This window comes from Podarcis bocagei, assembly GCF_964188305.1.
Source record: "Podarcis bocagei genome assembly, chromosome: 10".
Taxonomy (NCBI): domain Eukaryota; kingdom Metazoa; phylum Chordata; class Lepidosauria; order Squamata; family Lacertidae; genus Podarcis; species Podarcis bocagei.
In genome coordinates, this window is record NC_138135.1 from 43,108,571 (window position 1) to 43,136,036 (window position 27,466).

The window sequence follows — 27,466 nt, forward strand, 5'->3', positions numbered from 1 at the left end:
CTCTTAAAATTAAGTTCTCAGATTCACAAACTATGTATGAGCCTCTCAGTATCATTGTTTTTGAATTTACAGTGGTACCTCTAGTTATGAACTTAATTCGTTCCAGAGGTCCGTTCTTAACCTGAAGCTGTTCTTAACTAGAGGCATGCTTTCGCTAATGAGGCCTCTTGCTGCCACTGCACCGCCGGCACACGATTTCCCTTCTCATCCTGGGGCAAAGTTCTCAATTTGAGGTAACTCTTCCAGGTTAGCGGAGTTTGTAACCTAAGGTGTTTGTAACTCGAGGTACCACTGTAGTTGCTGAGAGGCCACTTTTGGAGACCCCCCCCCCTTTTACAAAAATAAATAAATAAAGCTGAATAAGAAAGACAATACCTAAGTAAAATTTTATGATTTTGGCTCTCTTTGTAAAATCCAGCTCCTTTGTACTTCTCCATGGACTCTCTTTGATGTCTCTATCACTGACACATGGCAAGCCACAGAATCAATTTTTAAAAATGGCCTAGTAGGGTAGGTACTCATAGTGAGCAGTTTTCTGACATGCTGTGTACAGTACCTTTCTAAACAGCCATCACAACATTCTGACTGGGAGACAAAATGATGATATGCTTGATAGATTATGACAGTAGCCTGGAAGGGGGTGGGGAGAAACCAATCCAAAAATCTATATATGCATTCATGCCACCAGCACGGAAAACTGCTTGGTATGCCTGACTTGTAGCACCCAGTCATCAAATGAAATTTTTGAGTGATTGATTATCGTTTGAAGAATGCTGATGAGCTCTACATTCTGAAAATCTGCTTGCAGATAATTGGCTTTATTTGTGATGCGTGTAGGATGCTGAGTCATTAATGAGGCAGATTCTACTAGCAATTTAATTTGATCAAATGTTATGAGCACCAGACACTGTTCTTCCAAATATTTCATCCAGATAAAGTGAGCATTCTTCCATCACTGGTGGCTTTCCTGAATATGTCAGAGCTGACCAGGTATTAGCAGATTTCAAAATACGTTACTGCTGTTTACCATATGATCTTTTAGCCTCACTGTATTAAAATGTACCACTAAGTACAAAGACTTTATCAAAGTCTGAGGGGATGGTGTTGTGCAATCCTATATGTATCTACACTTACACAGAACCATGCCCTGTTGGATTCACTAGTGGCATAAAGTGAGACTCCATAAAATACAAAACATGACCCTAAAATTATAAGCTTGATAGACCAAAAACCAGGTAGGGGGTTGAAAAGTTCACATGGCATGAATTAAAGAGATCAAGCTTCATACAGCTTACCCAAGTGATGGAATGCACTGAAAAACAAGGTTTTCTGCTTCCACTTAATTCAAAAGTGAACAATTTGTGGCCTTCAGCCTAATTCAATGCAGGTAATGAGGAGAGAGAAAAAGGTGTAGCAAAGTCCTGGTATCTACCCCTGACATAGATTCCACCAAGGGAATGCAGCCACAACAGGGGGGGGGGAAACAGCTGTCCACTCCTGGTATAAATTATACTTTGCACTGTTCCAGTGTCAGATTAATTTCCAATGTGTTCTAGAAGACAAACTACCATTGGGTGCTTATGGACCATTGCATATCCTTATCAATCGTATCTGAATGGTAGGACGTGGTCAATTGCCTTCCTTGCTGATCCCAGGAAAAAGAGAGAAGACGAGGTATTGGGAGAACAACTCTGGAATGTTGGATTCATGGGATGCTCAGCTTTGATGTTATTTAACACAGGCACCCCCTTCAGAATGTTCCAGTTTGTACATACAGGTTGCTTATTACAAGAACCGACAAAAACCTGCTTTGAGACTTCTGGAAAATAACAACCTGATATAAAGAATCAGGAAGTAGAATGCACTGTGGACACAGTTGTGTCACTGTCACATATCCACAAAATAAACATAAAGTGGAAGAGCATTTGCCCTTCTTTAAAATGGGCAAGTGTTTATAGACAAAATGGGCAAGTGTTTAGACAAATATAATACAGATAAAGTATTCCATGTCTGCAAGAAATGATATTCACCCATTGTAACACCCCCACAAATACAAGTTCTTAAAATAGATGAGCTTTAGTGTCCCAAACACCAATAACAAAAAAAGTGAAGTACTCCCCAATATAATCAAGGACTGCACACATATTCACATTAAAATACAACTGCATACAAATGTCTAGAATAAGTAAGCCTGGCCCTGTTCAAACATTACAATACCAACATTACAAATGGTAGCTGCTGATAAACCCAAGGTACATTTTAATTAGGCCTTTGATGCCCTAACAGTACATGTTTGAAGACTTATGAATCCATCAGGATAATCAATGAATTATTAGTACCAAGTGTTAAAAATGAAACGAAACTTCAGACTTCAGGGGTTGTTTTTGAAGGATGTTTCCTTATGCAATAAGAATAATCACAGACTGTAGGACAAGTTTCTGCTCTGACAATCTTCACAGGAATGAGGGTGTCTTAACTGCTAGCAGCAGGGGTACGCATACCCCTAAACATTTTGTGAATCTAAGTTTTGACTCATTGAGGGGCAGTATTTCAATATGAGTAGGAAAATGAGAGTACCCCTAAACATTTTATTATTATTATTATTATTTTAGAAAAAAGCACTGGGTAGTAGTATGGCCTTTGAAAAAAGGAAAGGTTTTTTCCCCCTTTAAGGTCAGAGGCATTGTAGACAGAAAGTCTCAAATCAAACCAAAATTCAGAATTATTATCTCATCTCACTGTTGTGCAGTTCTGAAACCTGAAGTTCTTTCCCCACGTGCTTCTTTCTGCTGCGTTTTCCTAAGCTACTCTTATGCCTCTACCAGGAATATGATGTTCCTGTCATACCACTGTTGGAGTAAAGAACTACTAACTGTGCAAGCATGTTTACTCAGAAGTAGGCCCTACTATGTGTATGGGATTGCAATCTTCCTCCCATTCTCTATAACAGTGGTGGCCTTCCGATGTCGTTGGCCACCAGTTCCCATAAGGCCCATGTCCAATGGTCAGGTATGACAGGACCTGTGGTCTAACAATATCTAGAAGGTCACAAGGAAGCCACCCCTGCTCTGTAACTACTGCTGTTGGTTGGGCTTGGCATGCCAATGGAAACAGTGGTTGCTGTTAAGGTGATGTGACTTCTCTTGTTCTCTTGTTCTTATGTAAAGCCTAACAGTGAAAGAAGAACATTGGTCTTCCCAATTTAAATTGGGTACAGAGTTCTTGCATACAGAGCATAGGGATGAATCTTTTTTAGAATAACTGTAGTACACACACACACACACACACACAAGCAAAGACTGACACGTACCTATTTTAAATGTACATGAAAATGTACTTTCTGAAGTTCTGGCAAGTGATTTACATCCCAAATGTTGGCTTCTTTAAACCGAGTATGGGTAGAATCATTCGTTTTGCGATAATATCGAGTGCAATAGATGACAGCATGTGCAAAGTATTTGTTATCAATCATTTATTACTGAAAACAAAAAGGATTTTCTTATCTGGCACATAAACAATCATGTCTACAAAAAGGAAAGCCTACAAATCTTGATAATTTATACAAATAACAGTTCTCAAAAAAATAAAAATTTAATTTAGTAAACTTGTGCTCTCTCTTTTTTAAGCACTGTCTGCAATATCCACCACAAATCCCTGAGCAGAGACAACAATTTAAACTTATTCCAAAATTGAAAGTTAGAAATCCCAGCCCCATAGTGAAAATGTATGGAGGAACATGGAACAATCTTCTTATTTTTTTTTTTAAAAAAACCTTCCACCTGTCGTTGTTTGAAATGAGACAGACAATGCCACCATAAAAGTGTGAACTGCTTTTGTGCAATTAATGTGGGGGAAAAGAATGAAACACAAGAAATGGAGAAGCTAGAGCAACAGTGAAATGTTACAATCAGGAAGTTGTACTTGCATCTGAAAGCTGAAATTTGAGCCATTTGGGGATGCCAGTTAGGCTGCAATCCAACACACGAGTACATAGGAGTAAGCCCATTGAAATCAGTGGAATTTACTTCTAAGTAGATATGCATAGGATTACAATTTTAAAAAGAAGAAGCAGTTTTAGAGGTTAATATAGCATTTATTTTTATAGCTGCTCAGAAATATGGTGTGGAATGATGGCTGTAGTACTAAAGACTGTAATATGTTATCATATGACTTAACCTGAAATGTTGAATTTCAAACTTGTAAGATTTTAGTTTCCTCCTTCCTAAACAGCAGTGTTTAGGCTTTCACCTTGAGCCAAGTCCAAAGGTCATTGATTCTGCAGAAGGTCAATAAGTTAGAGCTGAGGATAGGGTTGTAAGACACTTGTAACTGATGGTCTATGATTACCAAGCTTGCTAAAAGAAAAACAAAGTGCATCTAATGCAAAATGCTATTACAAATAGTGACAAATAGTAGTTATGCCGATAGAGCGATATTGCAAGACTCCTTAACATGTATACATTAAGATAGCTGAAGTGATTAAACAGCACAGAATAAATGTGTTCTCATTTCCTTCTAAGCACCAATACACACCTCAAAACATTTAAAAACACAGCGTGAAAAGCAAACTAGAAGGCTAACAACAGTTGTGAAACACTAGGTAATGACTTTATTTTTTGCTTCAGTTTAAAAATAAAGAGTGTCAACAATGTATTAATCCAGGAGTACGCAGCAATGGAATGATAGTCAAAGGAAACTTTCACATAATGGATTATGGGAGTTCCCTTAATAATATTCATTTCAAGGGTATTCCATGATATAAGGCCAGGATACAAAAAACACATTTCAGAAATTGCAGCCCCACCTTCCATTGAAAATGGCCGCTAAAACAAAAAAAGAGTTTCAGTAGCAGCTTGTGCTACGGCATGGAAGTAAAAAAAAAAAAAAAAAAAAAATTGCCCTCAGACATGCCTAAAATTGTTTTTTGGAACCTGGCCTAAATTTATGCCCACTTGTGTTGAAATGAATGTTGAAATAGATCCTATTATGTCATTTAAAAACCTGCCTACCCAATAAAAGAAGTTGGTAAATGGCCGAAAGAGCACAGATCAGTCTAATATGTTTTAAAATATATTTTTTTAAAAAATACAGATTGTAATAACTATGCCAAATGAACTGAAATGTTAAGGAAAATGAATGGTGCCACTTTATTGCGATAAAGAAAAAAAAAGATGCAATATTGAGTTGGAAACTGCACAAATGTTTTGCCCCCTGTATGTAAAAACGTTAAGCATATGCAAAAATAATTGGCAACCATTGTCAGTCACATAATCCCTTTCAGTCTAACACCCTGTGAATTCGCTAGATGCTAAAAGCATTAAATCCTTTTAGTTTCTTGCTGCCTGTAGCAAAATATTTCCCTTCCCACAAACTGCTGATAAATCTCATTGCTAACATTTCACAAACATATTCACCAACTGCACACGTCTTCAAATTGTTCCAGTAACATGTAGCTGCTCCGTAGGCAGAGATGCAAGTAAAAGGTTAGCATTCTGTTTTGACAGTAATAACAGGCACACGGCTGCACTGCGCTTAGGCACAAGGTAGCTGTGTATCAGCTTGATGCTGACAACTGTCCTGTGTGAGCCACAAGGCATGGTATATTCAAGCTAAAGGACTATACTGTGTGGATGGATGCAACTGTTGTCGGCATAATTTCAAGAGCAGTGCCACTGCCAGCTGGTCCTACACAGTCCCTTGCTCTCAAACTAAATGTGACAGCTCCCTCATGTTTCTTTTTCATGCGCCTGTCCAATTTGCATCTAAAGAGTGGTGTGTGCACGCGCGTGTGCATGTGTGGGACTCTCTTCTTTTTCAAAAGTTGCATGGTAGTAGAAGAAACTGATCCCTCTTCCTGCAAGGCATGGGCAAATCTAACAATTTTGGCTTTTCTACATTTTTCATCTTTCCCATCTTCACATTTCTCCACATCAGATTGTGGATTTTTCTAAACTGCTCTCATGAAAATTCACCAGAATTTCAGTGCAACTTTCTCCTAATATTCACCTATTTGTATGCAATTTTACCTCAGACACTTTAATTTTTTTGCGCACATCACTTCCCCTCAGTTATATCCATTTTTGTGCTCATTATTTGGTTGGAGAACTGCATTGCAAAATTTGGAAAAGTGCCGATTTTGAAGGATGGCTGTGTTTTGGATCTGATTGTTCTGGAAAGTGTGAATTGTATAAGATTTATCCCCACCTGTACTTCCTGCCTTGCAACCTGTTTCTCCATCACTTGGGGTACTTTTTTTGCAACCTGATTCCAGTCCCAGAAGTGAGATAAACCAGTATAACTTGCCTAAATCTTTAAAGCACAATAAAAAAAGGTGGCAGAGGAATGCTCTCTGAGGAATGTTCAGCTCTCTTCTTCAATACACACTTTTCATTTCAATTTTTTTTAGACCACTCCCACTTTTGACAGGAACAAAGCAGCTACACAAGAAAACAAACATGGTTGTGTTTGTCACATCTACAGCCTGCCTTAATTCTTCCTGCTTGGAGACATTTCTGTTGGGTGAGTGCAATGCTGCCCCTTGCTTACTCCCCTCAAAACACAGCTAACAAGGTATTTGTTAACGTCTTCAAATAATGTTCTTAACAACAGGCTAAAACAAAATGTGCCCTTGTCAAGATAGATTGCAAATTGTGTTTCATCTTTCAAATGGTTGCACTCATCTGTGAAACAGATAAGCAGGCAGCCCTAAGGAGATACACAATATTAAGACAAATTGCAAACACATTGGGTTTTAGTATACATTTTAATGAATTACAGCCTCAGAAAATAACTTAAGCCAGTCTATATCCTTTACTAAAATCCCATGTTGACTGGATGGATGTTATATAGGCCAGCATGATTCTTCTACCAGAAACCACATGAAAATGAGCAATGTGAAAATGACTACGATGGCCTGGCAAATATGATTGAAAGGGCCCCCCTTTCAAGTGCTCAAGTTTCAAATCTAATTCATTTTTATGCTTGTGGGAGTAACTATCAAGTCCTTCATGAAACTCCTGAGAGAGTTTCCACCTTTCTCTCATTATCAAAATGTCACACCAAGAAGCAGCCCTGTAGGTTCTCCTAGCAGCAATTAAAACCTTCAACACTTGCAGTGCAGTCCAACAAGAGCACTCAGCAAAGTAGCACCCTGGAAGTTGTTCTGGATTTGACTTCTTTCACCCTTTGCAAAGAAAGGTTCTGGGTTTCCCCCCTTCCAGCTCATGTCAGGTCATGTTTTAGATGTTCTTAAGCCTTGCTTTTCCATAATATTCCAGAGTTTGCGTAGATTTGACTGTGTGATGACATCATCTGGTTTAAACTGAAGGGCATGGAGATAGTTTGATTCTGCCTCCAGAAGTTTGCCGTTGAGATGAAGAATCGCCCCCAGATTCATTAGGGCAGCTGGATACTGGAGCAAGAAAGGGGAAAGCAAACATGATTAAAAGTTTATTTTGTATTTTCTTTCTCTAGATAACCTTCACCAAAGTCACAAAATTAGTCCTTCATGTTTTTGTGGCCTACTTTCATGGAAGCAATTTAACAATTCGTAATAAGCATGTAAAGGGAAGAAGGGTAAGGGCGGATTTACTGCTTACTCCATTTTATTTATTTATTAAATTTATACCCATGCTCCCAAAGGAGCTCAGGACAGCAAACAACAAATGATGAAACAATGAAACATATTTAAAACATTTGCAGTTCAGATACAGAAAGGGAAAGATCTCAGGTCAAAAGAATTGTTGGAGGGGGAGGGACTTCAGTAGGTGCCAAAAATACATCAGAGATGGTGTTGGACTAATATTTATGGGCAGGGCATTCCGAAGGGTAGATGCCACAACTCTAAAGACCCATTTCCCATATCGTGTGGAACAGACCTCCTGAGAAGATGGTATCTGCAGGAGACAGTCATCTGCAGAGCACAGTGATCAACTAGGTATTTAAGAAATGGTCCTGAGCTATATTGGGCTTTGTGCATCAGACATGGCACTGTGTAGTGTAGACATGGAAGAGTTTTTGTTCCACTCCCATCCCAAATTGATGACCAAACAACAGGTATTACATGTAGTAATACAGGTCGGGCAGTGCCAGTCTGATGGCTGACGCGAGAGGTAATTAATTTTAAATCAACCCAAAGATTTCATAAATTATTGTAATAGTTAAGGGCTTGCTTACTTTGTTATTTTTCAAAGTGCAAAGCTGATGATCGTATTATTCTGATTAGTGTTAAGACAAGTGGCGTTTAACTGAAATCTGGCAATCAAAAATAATTATAGACAAACATTTAAAAGAGGCATCCACAAAACCGTCTGGCATCCTACTCCACAAAATGGGTAGGAAATAACAGCAAAATTCTGCACCAGGCAAGGGAGTTTTCCTAGCTGAAATCTCATTAAAAGCTTGCTACCAAATAATAGGTTAGCAATAGTGAATTGCTAGCCGAGTTGTGACCTAAATGCATTTTTGGATCCATAGAGCTGAGTCCAACCAATGTCCTGTTCCCTTTTTATTGTTTTAGAGCCTAAAATAAAGGCACTATTGCATGTGACTTGGTCTACACTGGAAGATATAATGAATAAGGTTAATTATCATTACACCACCACACGCTACTACCCAGAACATATCATAGACATATCCCACCACTACCAGTGTGAAAACTGATTGCCACTGAGATTCATGGCAAAGCTGTAACTAAAGTTCAAGATGCACGTATTTCTTTTCTGCAGCTCAAATCCCACAAGTACTTTCCAGGCAATGTCAAAGGAGTTAGGAATGCCAAAGGAAATAACAAAGTTATAATAATTGGCATAGAGCTATAAACAACATAGTGTATTTCGTGGCGGTTAAAATATTGAAATAGCGCTTCCCTTTCCAGATGTTTATTAGATTCTTTGCCACTCTCCCCCCAATGTGTACAAAATATGAAGCTCCAATTGAGACAGGCATACGTATTCTCACAAATCAATGGGTACCACCCAATGATGTTCACCCATCTGCACAGCCAAAATTCATTTCCGCAATGGGACACCTGGATTCTCTTTCTACCCTGAAGTTCTCCAAATCCTTTTAGAGCAGTATTTTTTTTTTTTGGGGGGGGGGTTAAGTGGCTGGTTTGCATGAGGAGAACAGGAAGGAGACTTCACCCAATATATGTATATAACTGGTACAGTCCTCTTTAATCCTGTTTTCTTCTTACTGGAAAATGAGGTGTGGAAGAGGAAATAAAGAGGTAAAGCAAAATAATTTACCCTTTGCAAACCAAACCAGGTAACACTGGGCATATAAAACATAGACTACCATTTGCAGATTTTGGTTTTGCAACATGAGCCTAAATTGTTTTTTCTCTCTCTGTGAGGGAATTAGAATTTAACAGTAGTATTACCTGCCATATGTGCACTATTTCTCAGTACAGCCAGTATGCCATTCTACTCAAACATTGTAAACAAGGAGAACTAATAAATGAATTCATAAAGTACCTTTATTTCCATGCAGTACACAACACCCTGATTACCATACTGCTAGCTCTGAAAGCAATCTTGTTTACATGTATCGAAAAATATCATGCTTTTTCATTCTCAGCTCATGAAAGCAGGTTAAATATCAAATAAAGTGAAAACTCGTTTTAGATATTATTTCATATTATATTTAGACGCTATCCTAGTTGACATTTGAAACCTGTTTTCTCTATAAATATAGCTAATAAACCAGCAGCTTTCATTGAATTGTAAGTTCTGAAGCTGACACAAATATCATCTGGCCCAGCTTTCTGCCCCAGCATAGATACTTCACAGAGCAAGTCATATCCACAATGCATGAGTAACTCAGAATAAAGGAGATAATATCACAAACAGAAAACAAGGGGCACTTCATCTATGACACACAGATGAAAATAAAGCAAGACTTAACAAATAAAGTATCTCCCACGAACCGTCTGGAAATATGTGAAAGCACACCATTCTATTGGACAGGGGCTGAGGAAAAAAGGAACACACCTCCAGAGTTGACAGCTAATTTTGTTTGGGTGAAAATCTCTTTCTCAGCCTAAATGTGAAAATCTAGGAGGGCTGAATCTTGTCCATTCTTATCTGATGAAATCAACAGATTGAATTTTCAAGCAATCTTTTGCATGCGAGACCAATTTTGGGATTGGCTCCATTTTTCTGGAGCAACAACTGTTGTGACAGTAGGATGTTACAAAAACAGGACACATTACAGAGGTGGGAAAGTTCGTTTTGTGCTCGTTTCACTTCCTTTTTGTAAGGCATATCCTACGTTGAACAGACCAATTCTAAATATCTCCTACAGAGAAAATACATTTCCCCTGTCAACTAATTCTCCAGAGGATCACGGCACTCAGAACCTCTGAAGGATGCCTTGCTGGAAAATGAGAAACACCTCATTCTCAATGTCAACATATTGTGAAGAGATGGGCAGAAGTGAGGAGAAGTCCCTAACTCCAAGAGGCCTGTAGTGGAGCACCAGATTAAAAGAAATGTGAGATACCTTTTAAAGATAAGAATTCTACTTGGTTTTTAAATCACGGACGTTCCTCATTTGTCTCTCTGCATATTTCATGTCAACCAAGAATGTAACAGGGTTCCCATGCATCCAGAATTTTCCAGACATATCCAGAATATTGCATTCACCAGCAGTGTCCGGAAATCGGCCAAATGTCTGGGAAAATCCGGCCGTATAATAGCCCATGTTGGCAGTGCTGATTTTGCCAATTTCCCCTTTAAATAGTTCAAAAGCGGGAAATGTTTTTGTGATCTTGCAAAAAAACCAAAAAACTTTGGGGAAAACTAAAAAAAACAAACAAATTCTGTCTGAATTTTCACTGTTTGAAATATGGCAACCCTAGAATGTAATAAATTAATCACCTAGCTTTAGTTGATATCTTTCTGGGGGGTGGAAGTCATTTTTAACATTAGAAATGGGGAACTATGCAAATTGCTTACTATTTCTTTGCAGACTCTGTGCTTGCCTGTCTGAAATATTATTTATTTAGCATTTTCACCCAGCTTAGACGTTTTCACCTCTGAAGGAAACAGTCATTCCTCTCCCACAGATGACACATAAAGTTGAAAGCATCCACACAGCACCACCACCTCTTCGCCAAGCAACTCTTCCACATTGCTTTGTGATGCGTGAGATTTGGCACTGGCACACTCTCTCTGTGGCTCACGGATGACAGAAGAATGGATGGCACCTGTCTGCTCAAGCCAGTGTTATCGCATTCTGCCAGCTGAACGCGATGAAGCCTCCGCCACAATTGCTGGGGCTTTTCTCCAAACACATAATCTTTGATTTAAGATAGATGAAGAAGCTTTATGGCACATGAGTGGTGCCAGTCAGCAGCTACCAGCGCAATAGTGTGGAACTCGCTGCAACCGCAGAACAAATGACCCCCCACACCACATGAAAGGAAAACCAACTCCTTTATTCATTTCCTTTTGGAGACGGAGGCTTTGCATCAAACGGAGCCAGCTGGAAGTCCTATTAGAGTTTTAATGGAAGTCTCTTTATGGCATTCTAGGAATTATTCCATTATTAGAGAATTCCCATCTAATCATTTTGTAGGCTTTGGAAACTTATTGCCTTACTCCTCAGACTTTGCTGTGTTAGTTAAAAAAGAAAACTGTTCGCCAGCGAGTGCGTGAGCTCAGCCACCTTGGTACTGTGGCAAATGCACATGATAAGGGTCACAAGCAAATATCGGAGTGCAACTGGTTCAGCCTAAGAAGTGAAATGTCCTTTACGCAACAGAATTTTAACAAGCAATAGGTTAAGGAGTGAACTAAAAGGGGAAATATTGCATTTGCAAGTACAGGCAATTTCTCATTTGTGTGCATGCACATGGCCACAAACCCAGAAGTGGCACAAATGGGGAGAAATGGCTGTAAAAGAGGGCAAAAGGGGCAAAAATGGTGCAAAAACAGTGTCTAGCAATCCCACGACCTTCACAAGTGCAATCCTAGGAGCCTTTGCACTGACATCTGAGGCCTGTAGAGCTGGCTTCCTCAGCCTCGGCCCTCCAAATGTTTTGAGGCTACAATCCCCATCATCCCTGACCACTGGTCCTGCTAGCTAGGGATGATGGGAGTTGTAGACCAAAAACGTTTGGAGGGCCGAGGTTGAGGAAGCCTGCTGTAGAGAGTAGGAGTTTGAGCAATTAGGTTTGGAGGGAGCAATTGTGGTGGAGTTGGTGGGTTTTTGTTTTTTCAAAGATTTCCAGAGGTTTAGAGGGTGTTTGCAGGCTTTTTCAATGGTGTTTCCAAGATACGCAATTTCACTTAAGTGTGTGGTGCCTCAGAACGTAACCTCCACATAAATGGGGAGTGGCCTATAGAGGATAAAGAGTACACCCTGAACCCAAATTAGAATCCTTTGTGGAAGGACCACCTTTCAGGAATCAGATTTGTGTGCTGCGACAAGCATTATAGACTCCTAGGGATAGTTGGTAGTGCCATGCTCTGCTCCGCTACAGCAGGGGTGGGGAATTTAAGTTGTTGGGCTCCAACTCCCATCAACCCTGGTGTTTTGGCTTTGCTTGCTGGGGCTGATGGGAGTGCAGGAACATCTGGAGGGCTTCAATCTTGCTGCTTCTCCTGTTCTGCCTTTTCTCACAGTTTGGTCTCCCCACTTCCCTGGCTGACTTTTATGTATTTCTCTTTTCAGCATATATGACCACATCCTGCATTCTCCATTCACTCCCACACAGCTCTTCTAAACAACCCCTCATTTGCCTTTATACTATCAGCCAACAGAACTCCATTTCTTCATTCTGTCTCCCTGCTAAGTTCAAGTCATATACTCTATCATTCCAAAATGCAATCTTCTTTTGCATTGCCTCTGCTGTTCTCCATCTTGAACAGGGCCAGGGAAGGTCTTAATTTGTATGCTAACTCAGACTACCCTCGGGCCATTGACAATTATTTGAAATTGCTGCCTGAATTAGCTCCCTGCTTATAGGTAGACAATTACAGACACCACCACATACAAGGCCAAACTCCTTGCACACCTCTGTTAAATGCTGAACGTGTTCTGAATAGGAAGACAAACATGCATTGCTAGTCTGCTGCCCATGTGACAATTACTACCACGAGAAAAATTTCAAGAAGATGCCATCGGACCAATGGTCCGGACATTCAGTCCTTTGTTATTTCCTGACAGGGGAGGCCATGCACAACAAAAAATGCACTGGGTGCCTAACGTTTTGTCTAAGGTCCATTCATGGTACCTGATGTTTGAGCGAACCTGAGCTTGAGCAAAGGTTCAGCCAGTATGGAAGCAGGATCTGCAGCAGATATGTTGTGATACTGGAGGGCTGCTTAAAGCTAAGAGACTGCTCATCAGCAGGAGCTGGGATGGGAACTCAGATGCAAACTGGGCCTCAGACATAAATTCAGAGACCCCAAATTAGGGATACCTAAAGGAGAGCTAGAGATGCGGGTGGCGCTGTGGTCTAAAACACTTAGCCTCTTGGGCTTGCTGATCAGGTTGGTGGTTCGAATCCCTCAATGCGGTGAGCTCCCGTTGTTCAGTCCCAGCTCCTGCCAACCTAGCAGTTTGAAAGCATGCAGTGCAAGTAGATAAAAAGGTACTGCTCCGGTGGGAAGGTAAACTGTGTTTTCGTGCGCTGCTCTGGTTTTGGCCAAAGCGGCTTAGGCAGAAAAACTATCTGCGGAAGCGGACAAACGCCAGCTCCCTCAGCCTGTAAAGCGAGATGAGCACCGCAACTGCAGAGTTGTTTGTGACTGGACTTAATTGTCAGGGGTCCCTTTACTTTTACCTTTAAAGGAGACCTATACGGAGCTGCTATCCAACCTTTATAGCTAGCCCCTGGGTGACCTGCAGAGTTATAAGGTACATTTGGTCCCAATCTTGGCTTTTCCGTGTTTCTGACGATTGCCATTCCTGAACAGGCCCCTGGCAGCAAGATGTGAATCTCATGAGTATTCAGCACCATTTGGAACGGCTGGGGAGAGATGATCCAGCATAACCTTGATGTCCATTTTTCATGGATGAACCTTATGCCCTGGAATCCAGGAGTTTAAATATAGATTTAATTTAAGAACTAGTTAAGGGGGCTCACTGTTGAACTTTACTGAAGTGAAAAATCTTCAGGACACAGAAACGACTTTAATATTTGAATAGTGAAAGTTCACTTCGAAAACGTGAAATGCAGAGCTTTTGAATACGAAAGAATGAAAAATAACATATTGTTGTTAAATTGTGTGTGTTCATGTGCTTGTAGGCATGCCTTGGTGGGTGGGATGGCCATTGAAAGTCAGATTTCTCACCCTGACCAGGAATGAATGGAGGGAGGAAGGGATTTCTGCATTCCAGTGCAGAATATGTGATTAAAATATGCTGGCAAGACATCCAACTTCCTCTCTCTCTCCTTCCCCATTTCTAACAAGTTTCTCTCTGGTAAACAAAATACCCTTGTTTGCTGGGTTTTAGTGAAAAAAATAAAATAGAGGTCAAATCTCCTGACTCTCCAAAACTGATTGAAGTGTCATTAGTTCACATCAGGCATGCTCAGTCAGGTGGTTTTCTTTTCTTTTTAAAGAACAAACAGTTGCAAGGCCTTTGCAGCTGAGTGAGATTTAATGCTCTGAAAAGCACGCTTCCCAAATATTTTAGCCGTGTCATTAGACAGCTCCCTCTTCTAAATATAAAGAGCAACTGATCTCCATTTGGAGGTTTCAGCTTGCTAATTGAAAACATGCACAGTGGCTTGATAAAGCGCAATGAAGTAATAAAAGGAGAAAATGAAAAAAGATTTATCTGCAGGCAGCATCACCGAGCATGAAAGCTCCTCATGGTGGCCCTGCTTCATCTTGCCGATGACCAAGTTATAATGTGCTGTCAGGCCTTTTAATCCTCCTGTGGTGACGGCAAGAATTTTCACTTGAACTTTTATTACTGATGTCACTGTCATGCTGCAGTGTGCTATTTTCCAAAGCAATCAAAATGTCAACAGCTTCTTTTTATTGCTAAAGAGAACTGTGCACAGCTGAATCATTCCGGATGTGGCATTTATTTTTTGACAAACCCCAAAGTGTTACCTTCAGAGTTAGACTGGGACAAAGATGCTACTTTAGAAAGAAGGTGCCGATCCCCAACAAGGAACTACAACACACAAATCCTGACCGGGAAAGCTGTCTGCAAACAGACGCTGGCTCCCTTGGCCTGAAATGCATGAGCACCATAGTCAAGTTTGACTAGACTTAACTGTCCATGGGTCCTTTACCTGCGTCTGGGTGGGAATCTGAATTTTAAACAACAGGAAACCACAGAAAGAAATGCTCTGTACATGATGGAACTGTTTGTAATGATCTTTACTTCTGGACCATCTCCGTTCAACAGATAATGGATAGTTGACATACAACCCTAACAGGGAGAAGCATCTTGGAACTGGTTTAGTCTACTTTACTTTTTCAAATTACCATATCCAAAGAGAACAGTTTCTTAGCACCATGAAATGAACGTCATGCTGTTTGGGTTCTGATCCTCCAACTTGGATTTTTTAATATTTTTTTAAAAAAATATTATATTTTTAAAAATTTTTTAATTGTTTTTGCGGGGGCGACTGTTGTTCAAATATACTCAACTGGTGAAAGATATTTGCCATTTACATTTGTACAAATTTCTTATGTAATGGATTATATACTTGCAAAGTATGAATACAAAACTTTATAAACTACTAAGTATTACATGGCAGCCTAGGAATCCCCAGGGAACATTTACTGTAAAAGTAAGCCTACAGTTTTTGCAATAGCTATGCACCAAGAGCTCTGATACACAGTTAAATACGTATGCTCTCCACAATTATTCATTCAAGCCATATGGAAACCAAGCTGCATATTTAAAAATATTATTTCATTAGTATAATAAAACTTACCAAACACTGATAAAAGCTATAATTTTTTTTTTAAATACTGCAGCTATTTTATTTTTGTAATACTGCAGCTATAATTTTTTTTTTAAGTAAAACTCTAACGTATGTGTTACGGACCTCACAAAGTGCTTATAATTAAACTCCTCTGGCTTTCTAAACCAAATACTTTCAGGATTATACAGCCCATAATTATTGCATGCAATTGTCAAACCATTTGGCGTTAAATGCAAGCATATTCAAATCACTGATTTTTTGTTTATAGGTCTCAAGCTGTGCTTTCATTCCTAAAACCTGCAATTCAATCATTTTCACATCTAGCAATTTGTTGGATTTATCAGACAGTAGCTTTTTTTCCCTACTAGCAGTTGGGAGTTCTATCAAATGAAAGATGTGATTCAGATCAATGGCAACCTTGCAACTTCTGCAATATCTGACATTTGATGCCATAAGCTGTAATAGCTTGGCAAAACAAATACCAGAGGTAGAACGGAATGACTGCAAGCCAGTATGATCAGAGACACGCTGATCCAGGGAAGTACACTGACTGCAAGATCATTTCTATTTGTATTATGGAGTTCTGTACTCTCACTTACACAAAGAATTTCAAGTTGTTATCATACTTCTGATGTTTTGAATATGGTTCAAATTAAAATAAGCCACCGAGAAAGGAGTTAGGTTTATGAATTATTATTGTTCTTGTTATTTATTAATTTATGTACCACTTATACGCCAAAATGGCTTCTACGCAGTTTACAGCTTTAAAATCAATTATTCAAGCCGTATGTAATTAAATTCCACAATAACAACTCCATAAGCACATTAAAGTATGCTTAGTTAAAACAGACAAACCCATTAAAAAAAGTGACAATGAAAACGGTTTTTAAAAAAGGAACATTCTAAGATCAAATGCAACCTGCCAATAATCAAGAATTTCCACAAATCCTGCGAGTACAACTAGCAGTCTAGTCCATGGGTAGGCAAACTAAGGCCTGGGGGCCAGATCCGGCCCAATGTCCTTCTAAATCTGGCCTGCGGACAGTCCAGGAATCAGCATATTTTTACATGAGTAGAATGCGTCCTTTTATTTAAAATGCATCTCTGGGTTATTTGTGGGGCCTACCTGGTGGTTTTACATTAGTAGAATGTGTACTTTTATTTAAAATACATCTCTGCGTTACTTGTGGGGCATAGGAATTCATTCATTCCCCCCCCCAAAAAAAATAGCCCGGCCCCCCACAAGGTCTGAGGGACAGTGGACTGGCCCCCCTGCTGAAAAAGTTTGCTGACCCCTGGTCTAGTCCATCAAAACTGGTTCTGTCAATGAACATGATAGCTTCATTGCAAGATTCCTCGCCAAGCTCTACTTTCATTGATATGTTCTCATATTCACTTGAGGCTATGAGGAGAAAATAGCTAAATACACACACAGGAACAGATGAAGCTGCCTTGTGCTATGCCAAACTATTGGCCCATGTGGTTCAGTACTGTGGCTCCCCAGGGTTTCAGGTAAGGAGCCTCTCCTAGTCGTACCTGGAGATGTTGAGGCTCACACCTGTGACCTTCTGCATGCAGAGCTGATACTCTGCTACTGAGCTACAGCCCAAATATTTGTAAACATGCTAATGGCCGAAAACGTCAGAGGCATTGGCCCAAAGCTGCTCTGCCATTCACATCACTCAAATTTCCACCTGACAGTTCCCACCTTTCGCTTGTGTGTGGAGCAATTCTCTGTTTCTGTCACTCTCTGTAGGAGAGAAAAAAATGTGGTGTGAGAAAATGCTCTCTGCGTTCTCCAACCAGGGCATTGAAAAGAGCTCTCCAGAGTGCTGCTGACCACTTTAAGCAATGCGACTCCACGGCAGGAAAACTTGGGCAGAGATGATTAATTGAGAGCTGACAGTACATGACAGGTGCATCTTTTGTGATTCAGGAAAAGCTTTGTGAAGCAAGGCATCAAGATTAGGAAAGGGACAGGGACCTTAGCCAGAATCACAATGATTGTCAACATGAATATTCAAGAACTCCATGAATGGGCCACTGTTTGCATTTCCAAATGCAAACTACAAAACAGAACATGGCAGTGATATTTATCAAATGAAACAGTTAGTAGTAATGTGACACCTGAGGTTACAGCCTTTAAACAGACCCCAAAGACTTCTCCCGCCCCTTCCCCCAACCCCATCCTTTTTACTTATTTTACTGCTGGCCCCCAACACATAAAATTTTATCTGATGCTGCTTTTATTACGTTATCTATTCCATTGTTTTTACTATTTTTATCATAAGATGCCTGGGGAGAACTTAGTATAAAAGGTGGGGAAGAAATAAGAAGAAATTGAAACAAACCAAAACATGCATATACATCAGTTCACTTTATGTCTTTTTAAAATTTAGGCCAATGAAGCTAGAAATGGTCCTAGGTTTTGATTTAAGTTAAGCGGCAACCTTGATCTTTGTACTCTCTGTCCATTAAGTTAAAGTCTATTGTAGTTATTTCAACAGAAAAGTACTATTAGCTTAAGGTTACCAGACGTCCCCAGGTTTACAAATCAGTCCCCATACAAAACCAATTGAAGTTGAAAAGTGTCCCTGGATTCATTGGAAAAAATCTGGTAACCTTATATTAGCTTCATCTTGCCCTGATAAAGAATGTACAATAATTCCATGAATCTGACAAAAATTGGAAGATTTTGAGGTTAGGTTTTTTTAATAATAATAATAATAATAATAATAATAATAATAATAATAATAATAAGTCAATTTGCAAGATAAATTTGAGCCCCAGGGCAAGGCAAGCATAGAGAGTTAACCCAATAATTCTCAACCAAACAGACTAGTAAAATACACACTCCCATACAGTATGCAACAAGCCATAAAAGCAGAAGCTATGAAAAAAGTCAATTTCCTTCACATCATGTAATGTATTGTTTTTTAAAAAAAGTAGTTGTGAAATATTAAATATAAAAGGCAGGTGGGATAGCTCAGTTGGTAGAGCATGGGACTCATCATCTCAGGGTTGTGGGTTTGAACCCCACACTGGAAAAAAAGATTCCTGCATCGCAGAGGGGTTGTGACTAGATGACCCTCACGGTCCCTTCCAACTCTACAATTCTATGGTCCTATGATATCAGCTATGCTCCAGCTCTAAACAGTGTTCTCCAGATATACCAGAGGTGCTGGCCAGCAACCAAGCCTTCAAAACATAAAGGTGAGAAGGACTGAAGAGCTACTGAACAGGATAATTTCCAACCATAACACTGGAACATTTCAATGCTATTTAAAGGATGTGTATTTTGTATGCAATTCCAGTACACACAGGTGGAGCTGAGCTCCTGGTCAGTAGCTTTTGAACTAGCTGCTAATTTCTTTTCCATGTAATAAGATCACATGGAGAGACTCATAGTATCTGCATGTGGTTTTCCAATTAAATTTTTCAATCGTGGCCTGTTTTTCATGTGCCCTTGCTCTGTTTAATGTAGTAATTATTTTTTAATTTGGCCAGCTGCCTAATGCCAGGGCAGCGGGGTCCATTATGAAAAATAGTGACATACAGCAAAAACAAAACAAACTTAACTGTTTCAGTTCTGAAGACGTTTACACCAGTAAGGGGGGGGGAGCAGATGTGTAGCACTCTACTGTAAGGAAAAGGTATCGGGGAAAAGAAAAGTGGAATGTGGACTTAAATATATGACTAGGATAGCCACATTTCTTGGGACCAAGTTCTCAAAAACAGCAAATGAAGAAGTAAATTGTTTCTGCCCCTCTTATAGAATTAGAGGGTACCTCCAGGGCCGTCTATCCCAACCCTCTGAAATGATGGGATCATTGCAGAATGGTGGGTGGGTGTTTACACAATTGAGTAATACCACCTACAGTATGAGACAGGCAAGATTTGTTCATGACAACTAGGCCTTAGAGGGGGTGGTTCAGGATGCCCTTTGAAATCAGACTGTTGTAAATAGAATATTTATGTATTTAGAAGACCTCTGTACCACTGTTTGGAGCAATCACCTCACGAAATGGTATCTAGTCCATAAAAAGTCATTTTAACAACAGACTAAATTAACCCTAAACAATAGTCTCCGCTATCCTGCATAGCCAGTGTTAGAGTGCCAGACTAGGCCCCAAGGGCCCAGGGTTCAAATATAAACTCATCTATAAACTCAATGAGTGACTTTAGGCCCGTCACAGCCACACAGCTTAATCTACCCAATGGGGTTGTTGTGGGACTTAAATGAGGAAGGGGTGAATCATGTTTACCACCCTGAACTCTTTGAAGAAGAAGGTGGGATATAAATTCAATAAACAAACAAACTCCATCAGATATTACTACACTAAGCATTTGTCTCTTACCAAACACATTGCTTTATTTATTAAATTTCTATGCCACCCTTCATTCTAGGGTCACAGAGCGGTTTACAATATAAAAACACAAAAATACATATACTATAATTTAGAAGAAAGGGTTTAGAATATTATCACAAAAGCACACTAATGAACGAGCAGTTAGAGGAAGTTTTGCTTTAAAAGAAATCCCTCCATCATCTAATCAATTAATGGGGCTGTTTTCGAAATAAGACTTAAAATACTCTACAAGGGGTGAAAATCTTACTGGATTCTTTTTAGCAGTAATTCAAATAGATGGTTTTATTTCTGAAATGCTGATGTACTGCTGTGACCTCTATATTTCGCTGCACTTTATTTTGATTGACACTGAGGGGTACATTCAAAAGGCACAGACCACAGCTCTGGAGAGAAAATTATGTGGGCATAATTGTTATAGGATTATGAGTAATTGGTGAGAAATAAAAAGCACAGGCATGTGCCCAATTCAGTCTACACTTCCTATTCAAGCATGACTACATAGCCATCACATTTTAAAAGTTATGAACAATCATCCCCTTAGCTTAATGACTACTCATAATTTTGTATGTGTATTATCTTATAACTTTCAAATGTATTCTCAAATAAGGTGCAAAACAAGGCAAGAGGAACTCTGCTATCTGAGATGAAAAGTTTATCTAGTCTAGAATCCTGCTTCCTAGAGCAGCCAACCATGAATGACTAAGAAATCTGGAAGAGGTCCTGCAAAGCAAAAGCCTTCTCCTGCTATTGCACCCCAGCACCTTGAACTCATAGAATCACAGAATTGCAGAGTTGGAAGGGGTCACAAGGGTCATCTAGTCCAACCCCTTGCCATGCAGGAATATTCTGCCCAACCCAGGCTTGAACCCACAACGTTCTGATTAAGTTTCATGCTCTACCAACTGAGTTATTGGTCGTTGGCATATTGCCTAGGAGATCCACACAGCTATCATGATGAACAGTCACTGACTGATCACACCAAGAAAACAAAGGGAACATACATAATTATTTCAGCGCTAACTATGAAGTGGATCCGGCTGAGAGGCAAGGGCTGCTGGCTCATGGTCGCCAATCAGCTTCACAGCTGAGTGGAGCTCTGAACCTGGGTCTCCCCAGTCCAGATTCTGATATGCTAACAGTTGCACACACTGGACACTGTTTTAATTTGGTTGAAGTAAATTTGGCATGATCAATATTTCTCCTCAAAGTACCCTCCCATGACGAGGGCTGCTTGATTCAGGCTGGAGAAAAGCACTGCGGACTTTTAATTAGTTGGACGTGTAATGAAATAGAAAGTGCCATCAGTTATGAAGACAGCACATGATAATCATTATTAGGAGGCACCACAATCCGTTTCTTATTAAGAGGGTTATTAACATAGCATAGTTTGCTGGTAATAGAAACCAGAAAGCTATGCAAAAAGTTGCTGGGAAATTCCATGCGTGGCAGAGACCTTTTATTCTTTCGTAAGACTTCCTTTGTGCAAGACAGCTTGACTGCTTTACTTGCTAGACCTTTGAACAAAAAAAACACATTTCAAGGTGCTCAAGATATACTGGCCATTTACATACATGGAACTCTCAAGCTGTAATTACTTTCCATCTCCCAATAAAGCTGTACAGTGTAGGCTGCATTTATTTTGCCCAAAGCTAATCCCAAGCCTCTCATTTGGGTGGGTGGGTGCACACTTGTGTGTGTTGCTACAGTAAGATATTCAATCAAAGCTTTTTGAAGTGGTAGAGTGGAAACAGCTGCATCTGACAAGGTGTGAAGGCATAAGTTTATAGCTGTCAAATGTTGAAGTTTGTAAGCTGGACTGATATGAGACCAGGAGGTTGATAGCTTGTAGGCTGTGGCATCTTCATAAGGAATGCACCAAGGTTGTGGGCTAAAAACTCTATGATCTAGTAAGCTTTTATTTGATATTCTAGAGGCCAGACTTCAAAGCGCCTTGTTAAGAGCAGATGTGTGGGTAGCTTCAGTAACCTTCTTTTGAAGGTATTTTTTTAGTTCATACATAAAAAACCCAGACATTGAATGTTGCCTCTTTAGAGAACTACTGCTCCATCCAACAAAGACACAGGGTTCACTTTGAAGATGCAAGTTAGAGAATCACAGAGTTGGAATGGATCACAAAGGTCATCTAGTCCAACTGCCTGCAATGCAGGGATCTTCTACCCAGCGCAGGGCTTGAACCCATGAGCCTGAGATTAAGAGTGTCATCCTCTACCAACTAAGCTATTTGTGTTTTTGAAAAGGTCATTAGAATGAAGGAAATTAGATTTTTACAAACTAGCCTAATATATGCTTTTAAAGTAACTAAATCCTGGTTTCTAAACATACAACAAGAATTACCAGTAAGGTCTTGTCCCTGAGATGAATACATTGAGGAACACTACAAATTGTGGTGACCAAACAACCCAGATAAACTTTCTTTGAAGAGGCATTTCTATCAATCATAGAGAAATAATACTTTGCAACAGACTACATGTTCTGATAATGCTGCTAAAGGTTCATATGGCCACAAATTTTCTGAGGATGAGCAGAATTTCTATGTTTTGCTCTGTAAAGCCTTGGTGAAGACTGGAATCAATACATTCTGATCTGCAAAAATGTCCTCATCCATTCATTGGGGGGGGGGGGGCTTTTCAGAAACCCTTTCTGCCCAGACACTGAGGTCCAGCTCCGAGGTCCTTCTGGTAGTTACCTCGCTGCAAGAAGCCAAGTTACAGGGAACCAGGCAGAGGGCCTTCTTGGTAGTGGCACCCACCCTGTGGAACGCCCTCCCACCAGATGTCAAAGAGAAAAATAACGACAACACTTTTAGAAGACATCTGAAGGCAGCCCTGTTTAGGGAAGCTTTTAATGTTTAATAGGTTATTGTATTTTAGTGTTTTGTTGGAAGCCACCCAGAGTGGCTGGGGAAATCCAGCCAGATGGGTGGGGTATAAATAATAAATTGTTGTTGTTGTTGTTGTTGTTGTTGTTGTTGTTGTTGTTGTTGTTGTTATTTCCTATAGGTACATAGAAACCAGCAAGTAGGAAGAATCTGAAATAGATGCCAATTTGCAGGTGATTTAATACATTATGTAGGGACAGATCTGGGTTAAGTATTGAGTGTAAACTGAACAGAAAGATGTTGCTGCCTAGTATACCTGTATTATACATGTGCTTGCAAAAATGTATTGCATTCGCACTGTACATTGTGCTGTGTACTCTTGGACTTAACTGTACACCTAAAAATATAATATATGAAGTGACCTTAAGTCACCTGTAGTCTTTAGCACTTGCTACTAACCTATGCACACTTCCAACAATTTATTGTATTACTGTAATAAATGAGTTGGGAAGAAAAAGCACTTCCTTTCTTCCCTTCCACATCTCAATTTAGCCAGAAGGAATCAGTTTCACTGACAAAAGCTCTGGGCAGAACATCTGAAGCGTGGCATTATAAACCAGTAATATCCTATTATTAGAGTGCCTATTTCTGACATCTAACACCAAGTATCCTTTCTTCCCGTTCTGTAAAGCTTTGTAGCATTTTATGGCAACTATTTCAGTCAAAACAAGTTAGTTGAATAGGATCAATCATTCCGTCTATTTCTGATGTTCAAGCCAAGAGTGCTGTGGCAAAAATGGGATAACATACAAGGAAGACAAATGATCTGGCTTGGGGGAACCCTAAGATTTCCAGAAGTACTAAAAAAAAGTAAAATATGTGGGAGGGGGGGTGTCCCCTCACATCAAAACACCTCAGCTAGTACTGAGCATGCTGAATGGCTACAGAATGAACAATTTTTCAGCAGGGAGTCCGGGGCAATGGATGGAGAGGCAGGAAACCGCAGTAGCAGCATCCCACACTACTATATTAAACAATGATGCATAAAACTTAATTAAGGAATGAAGCACTTCTTCAATAACAAATACATTTTTTAAAAGACATTGTTTCCTCTTCTTTTTAGAAGTGTTTCTAAACATTTTAATGTTACTTACAAAAATCAACAGGAAAAGCAATTCATACACATGAAGCATGAATTCCACCTTCAACACGAATTCTATAGTCAAGCTTCCTCACGCAGATTGGAACTGCCCTGCATTTCCCTTAAATGTGTGGTATTAAAACCCTGGCAAAAGGTACATTAGCACAGTGTAAAATAATGATTAATTGAACAACCTGTAGCTATCCACAGAGTCATGCCCACTCAAGTAAAATTGGACTGAGAGAATATGGTAAAATGGAAGAGGTTGTTCCATCCCTAGCAAACAGAGTGGGGGTGGACTGTTTTTCAATTTGTTTCCATATATATATATTTTAGTTTCATAGATCTTATAGTTCATTCACCTGAATCACATGTTCAGAAACATTTCCGTTTCTATTCATCTGAATTGCATTCATTCACTAGTTAGTTTTTTCCATTGGTTTCCAGTGAAAACACCAAAGTTACAGGCAGCAGAATAGAAAGCCCAGGCAACCCTATGCAACTATGTCAATAATAACATCCCCTATATAAGACATATCAAATTTCAAATAGATGAGGCAAAGGGGGCCTCTCATATAGGCAATTATATAAAAAATGATCCTATAATCTACCCATTAATTTCAGCTGGAGATAGCTGATTTTTTTCTGCCTGTGACTTCTATATTTTTCATCCTATTGCCTATTTCCAAACATACTAGTACCCACTCCCTCACCAGCACATCATAATTGCCACATTTCAATTATGTATGAAAAAGGATCCTCGTGTTATCTGTAACCTTAAAAAAGAGGCAAACAATATTTTTTCTATCTAAAATAAATAGTGCTTTCCATTATGTCAGTTTCACTGCTTTCCCTTTCACCCTTCCCTGTGACCTCTCTATGAACTGTAGATAGCACTGCAGTTTATTTTTTCAGTGCAAAATAATGCCTCTGGTGTAAAACAATTTAATAAAATTAACAAATTTCAGTCCATTTCCTTTCATTTTCCCTCCAAAAACTAATGAATACATTGGCGTTCATGCATGTTGTTTTTCATTTGTTTTCAGCAACTACCTATGCTTTTAAAGATTCAAATCTAGGCCAAGAAGCTGAATTTAAAACATACAAATAGTAAGCGGGAAATTGAGCATTTCTAAACACTGCATCAAGATTCCTGTCTGCAGCAATTGATTTGACAAATGTCAAAGGTTTCATCAGAATATTAATAATGAATAAATTATCTCTTAAATTATCCTTTGCAATATACGCTTAGAGATCAAACAGTCACAAAATTAAATTCTCCTCAGGATAGCACATTTTCTTGCACTACTATAAGCATAGCAGGCTTGAACTGTGCATCCCTCTCTACGGAAGTACTTACATGAGGTCTCAGCTCAGCTGCCATTTTATAATACTTCTCAGCTGCTTCATTGAGGCTGGCTTGTCTAATGGAACAGAAGGGGAGACAATTAAAGTTCAGTTGAAACCACATTGGGAACCTACAATTCTTCAGAGGGGAAATAAAAAATAATTTATTTTTACAATTAATCAACAATAATGATATTATTTAAAAAAATAGGGATTAATAACTGCTGCAAACAATTAATGCAGTTTCATGGTTTACATCTCTACAGCTTAGAGAGATAGATGATAAATAGATGATAGATAGATGATAGATAGATAGATAGATAGATAGATAGATAGATGATAGATAGGTAGATACAACTTTACATAGTTTTCAAACAAGCTGAAATTGCTTTGTGATGTATCTATTTACTAAATAGATTTACAAGCAGAGCAAACCAAATTCTGGTTGGCGAGTAGCAGGGTGGAGCAACAGATTAATCGTGGCATTGCAAGGCTTGCTGGAAGGCACGTGAGTAGAACTGGGGGGGGGGATTAGCTGCACTGGGCCATTCTGAGAAGGTTCTATCAGCTTTGGCTACAGCAGTTCCACAAATGGTTCTGCTCCACCCAGCCCTCATAATGCCCCGTTTCAGGATCCTACACTTGCTAGCTTCGCAAACCAGCTTGTGGTTTCAGCTTGTGGATAACTCAGATAAGACACACCTCTGTCTTATCCCAACCCCTTTCCAGCAGCATGTATCAGGGGTTAGGTTTGCTCTGTAAGGAGATTTGGCTATTTACTACTGCCCACTAGTTGGCTTGAGTGGTCTCAATGACTGGAAACTGTTTAAAGGTAAATTCACCTATTTGAAAAGTAACTTCTTTCTCCGAAATAAATTACAGAACTGGTGCATAGTTTAACAAGAGAATTGATTTCCAAAACTTGGTAACTGGCAACTAAGAGAAAACAGGACAACAAATTGATTACTCAAAAGTTAATAATAAAAAAGACCTGCCCTCAGGGAAGCAGGTTTGGAAGATACCATTTTCCTCAGGCATAGTTTGCGTGGCAAGTCCCCTCCCCCATGTGAAATGAAGACACTGGACACAGTATTTAAGGTTAATGGGCATAAAAGGCCACAACTTAATTGATTACAGAATTGGAAGGTATTGGCCTTAGGCATTGGCTCCTATCGACTACCCGGCATGGGGACCGGGAAGGGTTGTCCACAAGCCGTGGGAGTCCTGTTGAAGTACGCCAACTAGCTTCCTGAATTAGTCCCATGGGTAATTCCTACCAATCAGGTAGATTGTACAGATTGTACAGATTGTACAGTAGATTGTACAGACAATGTTTCTGGCTCAGTAAACCATAGTTTATGAAGTATTGGATCAGTGTGGTCCTCATTTCCCTTAACCCAGGATGTGTCTGCTCTTGCTACATTAAAACTCTGTTCCTCCTTAGGTCCAAGATGAAGAACTGTGGTTTAATATCAATTTACAAACCAGGATCTGAAACCACAGGTTATTAACCAGGATCTGAAACCAGTGTCAAACTGACATTTCATCACACTTCCTCGTTTCAGAAAGAATGATAAACTGTGGTTTAATGTAATCTAAGATTTGAGCAATAAAGCCAGTACGCAAGCAGAAGAGACAAAGGGAGGAATGAAGGCAGATTCATGGCCCCAGTACTTCTTCCCAGTTTGGCAGAATCTCCTTGCTTGATAAAGGATAAATGCACTTGCCCTTAAGCAGAGGGTATGACTTTGGCTGGCACTGGGACATTCCAGCTATGTTATCATGTTAATGAAATGTAATCATGGATGCAGCAGTAAGATTAAAAAGCAAGATAAATTAGCGGTGAATAAAAGAAACGAAACCCAAGA

At 39.5% G+C, this 27,466-nt stretch overlaps 1 protein-coding gene across 1 annotated transcript in view; it reads right to left on the reverse strand.

Annotated features, from left to right (window-relative positions):
- Nucleotides 1–6,373: 6,373 nt before the first annotated feature.
- Nucleotides 6,374–27,466, reverse strand: part of TMTC2 (transmembrane O-mannosyltransferase targeting cadherins 2) — a 189,583-nt gene continuing 168,490 nt past the window's right edge. The window contains exons 11-12 of the mRNA XM_081211238.1: nucleotides 25,612–25,675; nucleotides 6,374–7,411 (exon numbers count right to left, since the gene is read on the reverse strand). Coding sequence (XP_081067364.1) covers nucleotides 7,232–7,411; nucleotides 25,612–25,675 — 244 coding nt within the window. The 3' untranslated portion in view covers nucleotides 6,374–7,231. The remainder of the gene's footprint in view (nucleotides 7,412–25,611; nucleotides 25,676–27,466) is intronic.